The following is a 13,841-nucleotide window of genomic DNA, read 5'->3' as shown; positions in this document are numbered from 1 at the left end:
GGGGGCTCACTCTCTCACACTTTGAAAACCCATGGTATATAATATATTATATAATATATAGTATATGGTGGCCTGGGAAAACCCGCCGGAAGTCGCTGACGTTCTATTGTGGCAAATAGCCAATTATTTCCACGATTTTGATATTTTGTGTGATTCTGGTAGCCTACTTTGAACTCCCTATTAGCCTACATCACGGTGAATAAATATTTTAAGAAAACAAAACGGAAAGTTAGAGGAGAGGAGGTCCGTTGTTATTGTAGAAGTAACATTCAAGGACCCTCGGAAAGCAGAGAATCCCACGATTCAGATGCTTTTTTACAGCTCGTCTTTATCATAAATGGTTCGGAAGTTATAATATGTTGTTGATGTTTTGTATCGATGCTACATTCTGTTTAGCATCGATGCTACGTCCTGTTTAGCATCGATGCTACGCTCGGTTTAGCATCGATGCTACGTTCTGTTTCGCATCGACGCTACGTTCTGTTTAGCATTGATGCTACGTTCTGTCTAGCATCGATGCTACGCTCGGTTAGTGTCTGTTCCATAGACTGTAAAAAGAATGGACGTAGCGTCCGTGACGTCACCCATTGGTTTTGGGGAGTCGTTTTTGTGACTCAAATATGGCGGCCTGAACAGCGCCATGTTGGATTGGCCGGCCAAGAACCCGCCCACTGGCCTCGAAGCAGCTGTCCACGGAGCTGCTCGGACCTGTCACTCAACGTTTCCGCGCCCTAATTGGCCAGAGTTTTAACCTAATAACAGTAAAACGGTAGAGTTAAAAAAAAATTCACCCCCCTCAGAGTGTGTGCGGTGGTAGAAACTATCGATTGAGACAAAAAAACGTTCTGACACCAGGCTTTTAACATGTTTATTGAGGATGTAAAATCGGCGATTTTAAGATGGGGGTCTATGGGGAATGCTCCCTTCTGACACCAGCCCCCAGAGGAAGCCGGGGGGATTGCAGTTTTTTGAACGCGGAAGTGGGCTTCACTTCTCAGACCGACAACTGCCCCCTTGGTCTGTTCCCGTACCATGTGATTACACGCTCCCTATACGGCCCCTTCTTGTCATAGAGGCACCATTCAAGGACCCTCGGAAAGCAGAACATCACACGATTCAGATACAGGTTACAGCTAGTCTCTATCATAAACGGTTCAGAAGCTGTTTAATGTTTTGTAAAACACTTTTCTTTAGAGGGTTAAAACAGCAACGTTCTAGTTAAAGCCATTTTTCTCACCTTTCAGTTTTTTGGTCATAATAGATTAAAATGCCCATAACTTTTGATCTGAGTTATGAATGGCTGAAAACTTCTAGTTTATGGAAATATCAAAAAATGGCCACCACACATGTATATATGAGAGTGGCCACTGGGGGGCGACAGAGACACAAAGCTGCAACACACACACAGTGTTGAATGGACGGCTTTGTTCTGAACAGCTGGTGTCTGTGTGAGTGTGAGTCTGTCAGTGTGTGTGTGTGTGTGTGTGTGAGAGTCTGTTTGTGTGAGTGTGAGTCTGTCAGTGTGTGTGTGTGTGTGTGTGTGTGTGCGTGTGTGTGTGTGTGTGTGTGAGTCTGTCTGTGTGTGTGGTGATCATGGGATCCTGTTTGCTCGTCTTGACCATGTGAGTCATATGAGACACAGACAGAGAGAGGAGAGAGAGAGGAGTCTGAGGAGAAGGAGAAGATGGAGGACGTGAGGAGGTGGGTGAGGAGGTGCTGCTGTGGAGAGGAGGAGGAGGAGGAGGAGAAAGGGGGGAGAGATGAAGAGGAGGAGGAGGTGAAGATGGAGGAGCTGAGCTTGAGGAAAAGTAGAAGTTCAACTTCTCTTCCTCCGACTGAGGTACGAAGCCAACAGCTGGTTACAGTGTTTATAATATGTCAATTACTGATTATAACATGTAGATTATTGATTATAGCACGTTGGTTATTGATCGTCTGGTTGATTTTGTTCATTGATCAGTCGAACAGAAACAAAGTGAGTTATTAATCTGCTTCATGCTTTTATTTTGAAAAAACTTGTGTGTGTGTGTCAGCGGGAGGCGGAGCCGCCTCCTCATTGGTTCAGCACGCTGCAGGTTCCACGGGTCAAAGGTCGACGAGGACGCAGCAATAGCGACCCGCTGGGGGTGCGTTGCCATGACGACCAAGACGACCACGACGACCACTTCACCTGGGTCAGTTTCTACTTCTTTTTCTTCATCTTCTGACATGATGATGATGATGATGATGACATCATGAGGCGTGTATGATGACATCATGGTGTGTAACAGGTGTGTGTGTGCTCAGAAAGCAGGGCTGCGGTTCGGCACGGCTCAGTCCTACGTCAGTCTGGAGAAACTGGGAGAGGGAGCGTACGCCTCCGTGTACAAGGGCATCAGCAGGTCAGTGAACGCACCACACTGCTACAGGTCAGTGAATGCACCACACGCCGCTACAGGTCAGTGAACGCACCACACGCGGCTACAGGTCAGTGAACGCACCACGTGCCGCTACAGGTCAGTGAACGCACCACACGCTGCTACAGGTCAGTGAACGCACCACACGCCGCTTCAGGTTACTCACAGATATATACACATAGATGCCGCCTCTGATGCTGCTGTCCATTGGAACGATGCGTCAACGCGGCGGCCATCTTGGTCAGGGGGAAGCCGTGTCTACTTCCTGCATTACGGTGCGTTCACACCAAACGCGATGGACGCGATGAACGCCACAACTTTCCATTAAAAGTCAATGTAAATGACGCGATGACACGTGATGGCGCGTCCATCGCAGCCATCGCATCATCGCGTCCATCGCTTGAAGTTGAAAAATTTGAACTTTTCAAGCGACATCGCGTGACGCTGTGACGCGACATCCAATCAGTGTTGATATTCGACCACGTCACCGACACAGCTGCAGACACACATTCAAAACATGGTGGAGAAGATTACTGTGGCTGTCTCGCTCACCAGACCCTCCTTCAGAGAAGAACTGTGGCTGTGTAAAAAAAAAAAACCACCCGGGGCTGTGTGTGTTTTCCTCAGATCAATAATATACATCCATGGCCGTTTCCCGGAGCTTTACGACACAACGTCGTACTTTTACCGCGATTGTTATAAAAAAGATAATACCTGCAGAGGGTCAGAGGACCTACAGCTTCCTCCTTGTTAATATTTCATATGTATTTATATTTATAAATATTTCTCAGCCATGGTTGACGAGAGAAAGAAAATAGCGGGAGGTGGGTTGCATCATAGCGCGATGAAGCGATGGTGAAAAATGTGACAAATGTGTCAAGCGACGCGATACTCGCGTTACGGGCGATGGCATCGCGTCCATCGCGTTTGGTGTGAACGCACCGTTAGAGGTCTATCAACCATTAACATCACCACAACTCTCTGAATATTCTTTTTTTTTTTTTTTTTGAAAACATTTTTATTTATATATTAAACATACACTTACATACTCAGACACACACCCACATGCATAAATACACTGAAACATGTTCTACAGGGTCTGACTGCTGGTCAGACGTTTATATGTCTATGGTCAGAAACCCCTGACCAAGATGGCCGCCGTGTTGACGTACGCTGAGAAGCCCGAATGCGGCTATGTGTATCTATGCAGGTTACTGCTGTGACATCACAGTGACGTCTTCTTCCTCCTCTTCCCTCTTCTCCTCCCTCCTTCCTCCTTTTTCTTCTTCTTCTTCCTCTTCCTCCTTTTTCTTCTTCCCCCTCCTCCTCTCTCCTCCTCCCTCCTCCTCTCTCCTCCTCCCTCCTCCTCCTCCTCCTCCTCCGCCTCCTCCTCTCTCCTCCTGCTCCTCCTCCTCCTTTTTCTTCTCCTCCTCTCTCCTCCTCCTTTTTCTTCTCCTCCTCTCTCCTCCTCCTCCTCTCTCCTCCTCCTCCTTTTTCTTCTCCTCTCTCCTCCTCCTCCTCCTCCTCCTCCTCTCTCCTCTCCTCCTCCACTCCTCTCTCCTCCTCCTCCTCCTCCTGCTCCTCCTCCTCCTCCTCCTTCCTCCTCCTCTTCTCTCCTCCTCCTCCTCTCTCCACCTCTTTCCTCCTCCTCTCCTCCTCCACCTCTTTCCTCCTCCTCCTCCTCTCCCCCTCCACCTCTTTCCTCCTCCTCCCTCCTTTTTCTTCTTCTTCCTCTTCCTCCTTTTTCTTCTTCCTCCTCCTCCTCTCTCCTCCTCCTCCCTTTTCTTCTTCCTCCTCTTCCTCCTCCTCTCTCCTCCTCCTCCTCCTCTCTCCTCCTCCCTCCTCCTCCTCTTCCTCCTCCTCCTCCGCCTCCTCCTCTCTCCTCCTGCTCCTCCTGCTCCTTTTTCTTCTCCTCCTCTCTCCTCTCCTCCTCTCTCCTCCTCCTCCTCCTTTTTCTTCTCCTCTCTCCTCCTCCTCCTCGCTCCTCTCCTCCTCCACTCCTCTCTCCTCCTCCTCCTCCTGCTCCTCCTCCACTCCTCTCTCCTCCTCCTCCTCCTGTTCCTCCTCCTCTCTCCTCCTCCTTCCTCCTCCTCCTCCTCCTCTCCTCCTCCACCTCTTTCCTCCTCCTCTCTCCTCCTCCTCCTCCTCCTCCTCTCCTCTCCTCCTCCTCCTCCTCCTCCTCCTCCTCCTCCTCCTCCTCCTCCTCCTCCTCTCCTCTCCTCCTCCTCCTCCTCCTCCTCCTCCTCTCCTCTCCTCCTCCTCCTCCTCCTCCTCCTCCAGGATCAATGGGCAGCTCGTGGCATTGAAGGTTATCCGTATGAAGACGGAGGAAGGAGTTCCGTTCACCGCCATCAGAGAAGGTGACCGACCAATCAGATCAACTCACCTGGATGATGTCACACACACAACCTGGGTTCATGTGTGTGTGTGTGTGTGTGTGTGTGTGTGTGTGCAGCGTCTCTGCTCAAAGGTCTGAAACACGCCAACGTCGTCGTCCTCCATGACATCATCCACGCCAGAGATTCACTCACCCTGGTGTTCGAGTACGTGGTGAGTGGAGGGAGGAGGGGGGAGGAGAAAGGAGAGAGGAGGAGGACAGAGGGGGAGAAGAAAAGGAGGAAGAGGGAGGAGGGAGGAGAAGAGGGAGGGGGAGAAGAGGAGGAGGAGGGTGGAGGAGGAGGGTGGAGGAGGAGGAGGGAGGAAGAAGAAGAGAAGGAACAAGGAAGAGGAGGAAAGAAGAGGGGGAAGGAGGAGGGAGAAAGGAGAGAGGAGGAGAAGAGAAAGAAACTTAAAAGACCTTACGGAAATTTGTGCTGCACAGCAGCTCCACAATCCCCACAATCCCACTCAACACATATCATACTTAGACAAATCATACATTAAAAGAAACATCGTACGTATTATACTGTAGAATTAAAAGTCAAGGTGTATGCAAGAGTCCAGGGATCCTGTAATGTGTGAATGTGAATGTGTGTGCATGATGATGATGGGGGGGAAAAGGTGGACAGAGGAGGAGGAGAAAGAGGGAGGAGAGAGGAGGAGGAGGAAGAGAAGGAGAAGGAAGAAGGGGGAGGAGGGAGAGAGAGAGGAGGAGGAGGAGGAGAAGGAACAAGGAAGAAGGGGGAGGAGGGAGAGAGAGAGAGGAGGAAGAGGAAGGAAGGAGGAGGAGGGAGAGAGAGAGAGGAGGAGGAGGAAGAGAAGGAACAAGGCAGAGGCGGAAGAAGAAGGGGGAGGAGGAGGAGAGAGGAGAAGGGGGGGATATGTCGTCATGGTGATGAGCTGCTCTCTCATGTGATGATGCGTTGCCATGGCAGCAGACGGACCTGGCCCAGTACATGACCCAACACCCTGGAGGTCTGCACTCGCACAACGTCCGGGTAAGACTCCGCCCTGGTCGCCGTGGTTACTGCTACGCTGTGTGAGGTCATCAGGTAACCCCCCTCTGTGGTTCCAGGTGTTCATGTTCCAGCTGCTGCGCGGCCTCGGCTACATCCACAGCCGCAGGATCCTGCACCGAGACCTGAAGCCTCAGAACCTGCTCATCAGCTACTTAGGGGAGCTCAAGCTGGCCGACTTTGGTAAGACACGCCCCCCCACGTAGAGCCACGCCCACCACCACGCTGAGCCAAGCCCCCCAAATGTTTTGTGTCTTGCCTCACTCCCGAGTCCATGACCAGCAGATAGACACCATCCTTTCCACTGTGCGTGCAGTAACAAGGGAGATACAGCCGTATCGCCCGTAATTAGCTTAGCTCAAACGCTGGAAGTGTATAGGTAGTGTTAGCCTGCCTCCACCTAAAGTCGCTAATTAGCTTAGCTCAAACAATGGAAGTGTATAGGTAGTGTTAGCCTGCCTCCTACCTAAAGTCGCTAATTAGCTTAGCTCAAACGCTGGAAGTGTATAGGTAGTGTTAGCCTGCCTCCTACCTAAAGTCGCTAATTAGCTTAGCTCAAACGCTGGAAGTGTATAGACCTTTTCAGAGAGTATAAACAAATACAGGTGTTACCAAGGATACTAATTAAGGCTCCATTCCCAAGGGGGCAGTTGTGGGTCTGAGAAGTGAAGCTCACTTCCGCGTTCAAAAAACTGCAATCCCCCCGGCTTCCTCTGGGGGCTGGTGTCAGAAGGGAGCATTCCCCATAGACCCCCATGTTAAAATCGCCGATTTTACATCCTCAGTAAACATGTTAAAAGCCTGGTGTCAGAACGTTTTTTTTTCTCAATCGATAGTTTCTACCCCCGCACACACTCTGAGGGGGGTGAATTTTTTTTAAACTCTACCGTTTTACTGTTATTAGGTTAAAACTCTGACCAATTAGGGCGCGGAAACGTTGAGTGACAGGTCCGGAGCGGTCCGGGGACAGGCTGCTTCGAGGCCAGTGGGCGGGTTCTCGGCCGGCCAATCCAACATGGCGCTGTCCAGGCCGCCATATTTGAGTCACAAAAACGACTCCCCAAAACCAATGGGTGACGTCACGGACGCTACGTCCATTCTTTTTACAGTCTATGTCCATTCCATTTAGTGTACCAGAGCGTTTTCTAATGAGCCACACCTGTCTTTGTTTATACTCTCTGAAAAGGTCTATAGGTAGTGTTAGCCTGCCTCCTACCAGAGACGTTCTAATATGAGGAGACAGACCACTCAGCCCGTTTTGAATGGGGAAAGCTGCGACGCCAAAGATGGCGCATGTCCCGCCCCTTTTCACCAGCAGCCAATCACCTGCGTTGCCAGAGCGGAACTAGGCCAATCATGTTGCTGGTGGCAACGGGATCATCCCTATGTTCCCCGGGTCCTATGTTCCCCGGGTCCTATGTTCCCCGCTTTGTATGGAACCGGGGAACATAGGACCCTTCTTTTATAAAAAGGTCCTATGTTCCCCGCTGTTCACCCAAAAGGTCCTATGTTCCCCGCTTTGTATGGAACCGGGGAACATAGGACCCTTTTTTTAAAAAAAGGTCCTATGTTCCCCACTGTTCACCCAAAGACCCGGGATTGCAGGGACTTATTATCAGTGAGAGGCATTCTCCGTGCTGCGCATCGGCCCCTCAGTCTGTGGGTAGCTCGTGTGTGCGTAGCCTGTGAATGTGTGTATTAATCCCTCTCTGGTCAGCATCTCTGTTAAAATGAATAAACACAAATCGCCGCAGAGCGCGAGCCTGGCACAGAGGTGCGCGCTCTGGCGCAACTGGCACAATCGGCACAGAAATGAAATTGGCTCCGCTCCGCAGTAGCGTCCCAACCGACGTAACTACAACATAACACAAACTTATCTGACAGCTCTCACTTCTTCTGCTCCTCCCCACTCACACACCTACAGGCACACACAGACAGATAGGACTCTGTCTTCCTCACCCTCAACCCAGCCCATTATAAAATGCGTTATATTATTATTTTATTATTATATTTTTCTACTTGTGGAGAAGACAGTGTTGAGTTCTCTTTCTGCCTTATGGACAGTGCCATGGATGTATTTGCCACAGAGTGAACTACTGATATCTTTTGTCTAGTGCTGAACTGTGACCAAGCGCGCTGTCCGCTGTCTCGGTGCTGAAATGAATGACAGCGCGTCACTGAGAGAGAGAGAGAGACGGAGATCGCGGCGGATGCATCTTTATCCACAGGATGCGCTGCGCTCTGACTCTTTCTTTTCTTTCTTCCTACCAGCTCTCCTGTTCGTCTACACATTTGTTTTTCAGTTTATGACTCCTGCCCTCCCTGCAGATTAACAGTTGATTTGAGAACCTAATGCATATGATTTACTATTGCACATTTCCTTTTGCTGCTATAATAAACATTTTCTCAGGATTTATTGTGATACAAATATGATGGAAACTGGTAACAAACGTGCAGTAAAATGACAGAAAGAAGTGGCAGGAAAGAAGTTTTGCTCAAGACAAAGTTTCTTCATCTTAAAGAATGAAAATGTCAATTTGTTAGGCTTTCAAATCACCAAATGATTTGCTTGGAATAATTTCGTTTGTTGTAATGGTTGTGAGCATAGACAACGGACGTCTTGGCTGAGCCAAATGTCATTTTAACGTGTAGGTGGAGCTGAACAGGCAGACGCACAGAGGCATGCGTAAAACACACATTTTAACTACTTCGTGCTGTTGCTTTTTTTGTTTGTTTGTTTTTTCTTTACCTTTCGTTTCCTTTGGATCTTTGTGCATATTATAAAGCTGTCCTGGTCCCTGTTTGTAAGCCTTTTTTATCCGGAGGAAATTCCCCAAAGTTGCAACAACTTGTAGTGATCCACTGGGTTTTGCCTATAGTCTGTTGGAGCTATGGGCTCGTTGATTTGCAGCTTTGCTCCCCAGGTTTTTTTCATGATCAATTATCCTTGGCGTTTGCGCACGGGGATGTGCGGACCTGTAATGAATGAATGAATGAATGAATGTTTTGTTTGTTTTTTTGCCGTAAGTTGTGTGCGTAATGCGCACAGGTGCATTAATGGGACCGTGGCAGTCGGCGTTTGGACGGCTGGTGTGGGGGCGATTCCAAAGCACCATAGTGGATTATTTATGGTGTGTTGTTACCCTGTAAAGGCCCGTCTGGACGCAGCACGGCCGGGTCCGTCTGCAGCCAAGCGGGACGAGGGAGAGGATTGGCGTGGTCACCTCGGCGTCTCTCGTGTGGACAGACCAACAAACTCTCCCTCACTCGCCCTCACCACGCGCCAACACACACACACACACACCTGCACACGGGGCGGAGACTTTGTGTTTATTTATTAAGCTTCCACTGACTGTATCACATCTGTACGCATGTACGCATCTGTACGCATGTTGACACACACGCAACGTGCGTGTGTGTCAACCGGCAACAGCGGGGAACATAGGACCCTTATTTAAAAAGAAGGTCCTATGTTCCCCGGCAACAGCGGGGAACATAGGACCTTCTTTTTAAATAAAGGGTCCTATGTTCCCCGGTTCCATACAAACCGGGGAACATAGGACCTTTTTTGGAAAAAACGGGGAACATAGGACCTTTTTTAAAACAAAAGGTCCTATGTTCCCCGAACATAGGACCCGGGGAACATAGAACCCGGGGAACATAGGTACGCTCCCGTGGCAACAACAACGAAAACGAATAACGAAAGAGCTACCTCGGGGCTACGTATACAGAATTCACCACATTAACATCAATAAGCGTTTTACAATGAACCGATCAGTCCACATTTTCTTTAATTTAATTTTTGAGTATAGTTTTGTTCGTTTCATTTTTTAACCTAAACATTCAAACTGGGCCCCCTCCCCTGGGGGCGTTAGCCTCCTGTCCATGATAGCAGCAGCAGCAGCAGTCCACTCCAAAAAAAAAACACACAGTCCGGGTGAAGCACTGGAGCCGTGGACCGATAGACACCGTCACCATTAACGAGAGCCTCTATTGTTTTATTGTACCGAGTACGAGAGGCCTGTTGTGAGCTGAGAAGCGGCTGTTAGCGGCGGATGCTAACCGAAGCTAGCGGCGGATGCTAACCGCCACCGCTAGTCGAAGTTAGCATCGAGCTAGCGCAGCACAACGCCCCTCATGCTTGTTACCGGTCGAGGCTTTAGTTGTCAGTGATGGTCGGTAATCAGTCCGTGGCTCCAGCGGTTCACTCGGACTGTATTTATTTATTTTAACTGAATGCTGCTGCTGAGACGACATGCTAGCACTTGATAGCATCCGAGACAGCTAACGGTGGGGATCGGGGGAGCGGGTGGGAGGGGGGAGCAGACACAGTCACCACACACAGAACTACGAGCCCATAGGTGATGATTAAGACGGATTTCATGTAAGTCTAGCGTTTATGTTTGGGCAAAAATCTCCAGACTCAAGCCGATATGTCTCCAGGTAGAGCAGGGCAGACCGGTGTATAGCGATTTAAACGTCATTCTGCGGTAAAGTCTATGTTTTTTTTGGTTTTTATTTGTATCTTATTTCGCTGGCTAGCACGTCTGTATGTTTTTTCCGCCCTGCTATCACGTTAAAGGGTGGATTTGACCATCCATCCATTCATTTAGATAGGGGTCTGGCCTCTTTGGGGTTTTAGTGGCGTCGCCAAGATGGCCGCCGAGTGGCATGACTTGCCTAGAAGGACTTTGCTCCTACCTAAAGTCGCTAATTAGCTTAGCTCAAACGCTGGAAGTGTATAGGTAGTGTTAGCCTGCCATACACTTCCAGCGATTGAGCTAAGCTAATTAGCGACTTTAGGTGGAGTCAGGCTAACACTACCTATACACTTCCAGCGTTTGAGCTAAGCTAATTAGCGACTTTAGGTGGAGTCAGGCTAACACTACCTATACACTTCCAGCGTTTGAGCTAAGCTAATTAGCGACTTTAGGTGGAGGCAGGCTAACACTACCTATACACTTCCAGCGTTTGAGCTAAGCTAATTAGCGACTTTAGGTGGAGGCAGGCTAACACTACCTATACACTTCCAGCGTTTGAGCTAAGCTAATTAGCGACTTTAGGTGGAGTCAGGCTAACACTACCTATACACTTCCAGCGTTTGAGCTAAGCTAATTAGCGACTTTAGGTGGAGGCAGGCTAACACTACCTATACACTTCCAGCGTTTGAGCTAAGCTAATTAGCGACTTTAGGTGGAGTCAGGCTAACACTACCTATACACTTCCAGCGTTTGAGCTAAGCTAATTAGCGACTTTAGGTGGAGGCAGGCTAACACTACCTATACACTTCCAGCGTTTGAGCTAAGCTAGCGACTTTAGGTGGAGGCAGGCTAACACTACCTATACACTTCCAGCGTTTGAGCTAAGCTAATTATGGGCGATACGGCTCTATCTCCCTTGTTACTGCACGCACAGTTGAAAGGATGGTGTCTATCTGCTGGTCATGGACTCGGGAGTGAGGCAAGACACAAAAAGAAATGTTGGCATATCCCTTTAAGTGAGGATGTGGTTCTGGTTCTGGTTCAGGTCTGGCCCGGTCCCAGTCCATCCCCAGCCAGACCTTCTCCTCTGAGGTGGTGACGCTGTGGTACCGTCCTCCTGACGTCCTGCTAGGCTCCACCCACTACTCAACGCCGCTGGACATGTGGTGAGCTCCGCCTGCTGCTGATGATGTCACTGTCACTGTCGATGTCGGGACGATCAATAAAGTTGTTGTGTTTGAACCAGGGGCGCCGGGTGCATCTTCATCGAGATGCTGCAGGGAGCGCCCGCGTTCCCCGGAGTCACCGACGTCTTCGACCAACTGCAGAGGATCTGGACGGTAACGAGACCAGAACCAAAGCTGCTCCTCCTCCTTTTCCTCCTCCTCCTCCTCTTCCTCCTGCTCCTCTTCCTCCTCCTCTCCCTTCTTCCTCCTCCTCCTCTTCCTCCTGCTCCTCTTCCTCCTTCCTCCCTCCTCCTCCTCTTCTTCCTCCCCCTCCTCCTGCTCCTCCTCCTCCTCTTCCTCCTCTCTCTTCCTCCTCTCTCTTCCTCCTCTCTCTTCCTCCTCCTTCCTCCCTCCTCCTCCTCCTCCAGTCTAACCAGTCCTGTCTCTGTGTCTTCAGGTCCTTGGCGTCCCGTCTGAGGACAACTGGCCTGGGGTCAGTCTGCTGCCCAATTACAAACCAGGTGAGTTTAGCTCCGCCCGCCACCGTTAGCTTAGCATGTTAGCATGTCCACTAACACTGGTGGTGTTTTGTCCTCAGAGTGGTTCCATCGGTCGGAGCCCAAACCCTTCAGGAGCGTCTGGAGGAGGTGAGAGACCTGAGGACGCTAAACAATAATCGATTATTAATCTAATAATCAGTTTGAGTAGTTTTTTGAAGTCAAAATTCTCTGATTCCAGCTTCTTCAATGTGAATATTTCTGGTTTCTTTGTTCCTTTATGACAATAAACTGAGTCTCTCTTTGGTTTGTGGACAAAACAAGACATTAGAGGACGTCGTCTGGTGGTTTGAGAAACACTAATTGATGTTTTTAACATTTTATAACATTTTATTGACCAAACAACTAAAACCAAACAACGATTAATCGTTTAAATTATCGATAATGAAATATTAATGGTTAGAAACTTCAGATATCAGAGATAAAGACGCTAACAGGATCTGACCCTGGATCAGGTTGAACCAGCTTCCCTTCAAGACCGAAGACCTGGTCCAGAGGATGCTGAGGGGTTTCCCTGACGACCGTGTCTCCGCCCAGGACGCCATGCAGCACCCGTACTTCAGCACGCTGCCTCCTCCCATCATGCACCTCAGAGACGGTAGCTACGCAGCGCTCACACGGCCGTAGAGGATTATTTATTTATTTATTTATTTATTGACCTTTATATTTTAACGGCGTGTTCCTTCCTCTGCGTCTTCCAGCCGTGTCCATCTTCAAGGTCCCGGGCGTTCGTCTGGAGACGGAGGTCAGAGACATCTACAACCCGGGCCGCAGGCGCAAACCCTCGCTGCTGCCGCTCGCCAAGTGCTGGTGACCACGACGACGAAGCATCAGACTGTGAGCAACAACACCTTCAAGGCCTTCAAAGTAAAAGCACGATGTGGGACAGGCCTTCAAAGTAAAAGCACGATGTGGGACGGAGAGTGTGAAGGGACAAACTGAGACAACAGTTCAACATGAGGGAATTAAAACTCTAAAGTTAACTTGAGTAGCATCAGTAGAAGTTTTACAGTGTGACTCAGCCCCTCCCCCCCTCGCTGTGACATCATCAGAGCTTTAGCAGCAGATGGTGTGATGTCATCTACCTGCTTTTTCTTGGTGTCAGCATGAAGCTACGTGCTAACAGTGCTAACGGTGAGGATGCAGATTGTTGTTGTTGAGTTAAATAGAAAATGTTGCTTCAATCTGAACCATGGATGTATTATATTATCTTCTTATTATAGATCCATGGTCTGAACAGTTTACCCACACACACCCCACCCCCCCTCTCCTCCTGTTAGCATTCGTTAGCATTATTTAGCATGTGTTAGCAGATTAAATCCTGTTTCCCCCGGCGGAGTTCCCCTGACGCTGCTGCTCATGAATAATGACTGAACCTCTGAAGAAGATTAAAGTGTTTTCAGAAAGTTCCTTCACTTCACTTCAACTTGGACTGGTACAACTTTATTGATGTGTTAGCTTCTGGTTAGCTTCTGGTTAGCGCCTCAGTGGATTCAGGTGCAGCAGTCGATTTGATTTGATTTGATTTGATTTTGATTGATGAACATTTTCTTGTTGTGTTACGTCTGTTGGCAGCAGGAAGGGTCGACAAAGAGGCTCCGCCCACTCGCCAGGGTTATTACAGTTTACCAAAACTAACTGAAATTAAAATAAAAATGAACTAAATCCAAACTCCAGTGACCAAAGTAAAACTAAACTAAGTCTAAATAAAAATTAAATAAAAACTCGTCAATTCCTCAACAATAAAATAAAAAAGCAAACTTAAAAACTAATTCAAAACTAATGAAACAACCTCATTGGCTGATAAATACTGGTGTTGAGCGTTAGCCGCTACGCTAACAGGACA

The 13,841-nt window shown here is 48.9% G+C and overlaps 1 protein-coding gene across 3 annotated transcripts; it reads left to right on the top strand.

The window, feature by feature from the left end:
• cdk15 (cyclin-dependent kinase 15) lies at positions 1 to 13,415 on the top strand. Of its 3 annotated transcripts, XM_085794388.1 has the most exons (15): positions 1 to 262; positions 1,076 to 1,476; positions 1,572 to 1,840; positions 2,034 to 2,174; positions 2,287 to 2,381; positions 4,677 to 4,756; positions 4,852 to 4,946; positions 5,711 to 5,773; positions 5,851 to 5,974; positions 11,318 to 11,438; positions 11,519 to 11,612; positions 11,896 to 11,959; positions 12,037 to 12,085; positions 12,451 to 12,593; positions 12,697 to 13,415. In XM_085794388.1, the coding sequence occupies exons 3-15, from the start codon at positions 1,685 to 1,687 to the stop codon at positions 12,807 to 12,809; spliced, it is 1,338 nt and encodes a 445-aa protein (XP_085650514.1). In that variant the 5' UTR covers positions 1 to 262; positions 1,076 to 1,476; positions 1,572 to 1,684; the 3' UTR covers positions 12,810 to 13,415. The 3 variants fall into 3 exon arrangements, with proteins under 3 accessions (XP_085650514.1, XP_085650521.1, XP_085650510.1); XM_085794395.1 differs by having other exon boundaries at positions 1,076 to 1,840; positions 5,714 to 5,773; XM_085794384.1 differs by having other exon boundaries at positions 1,076 to 1,840.
• Positions 13,416 to 13,841: the final 426 nt, after the last annotated feature.

Source organism: Trachurus japonicus, chromosome 2 (genome assembly GCF_045865225.1).
Source record: "Trachurus japonicus isolate A0001 chromosome 2, Traja_1.0".
Classification (NCBI taxonomy): domain Eukaryota; kingdom Metazoa; phylum Chordata; class Actinopteri; order Carangiformes; family Carangidae; genus Trachurus; species Trachurus japonicus.
The sequence above is the reverse complement of the archived record's forward strand: the minus strand, read 5'-3'. Positions and strand labels throughout refer to the sequence as shown.

Excerpts from the sequence above, each read along its gene's own strand:
- cdk15 (XM_085794388.1), top strand. The coding sequence starts at position 1,685 with ATGGAGGACGTGAGGAGGTGGGTGAGGAGGTGCTGCTGTGGAGAGGAG. Across the intron at positions 1,841-2,033 it reads CTTCTCTTCCTCCGACTGAG|CGGGAGGCGGAGCCGCCTCC; the intron begins GTACGAAGCCAA and ends TGTGTGTGTCAG. Across the intron at positions 12,594-12,696 it reads CATCATGCACCTCAGAGACG|CCGTGTCCATCTTCAAGGTC; the intron begins GTAGCTACGCAG and ends TGCGTCTTCCAG.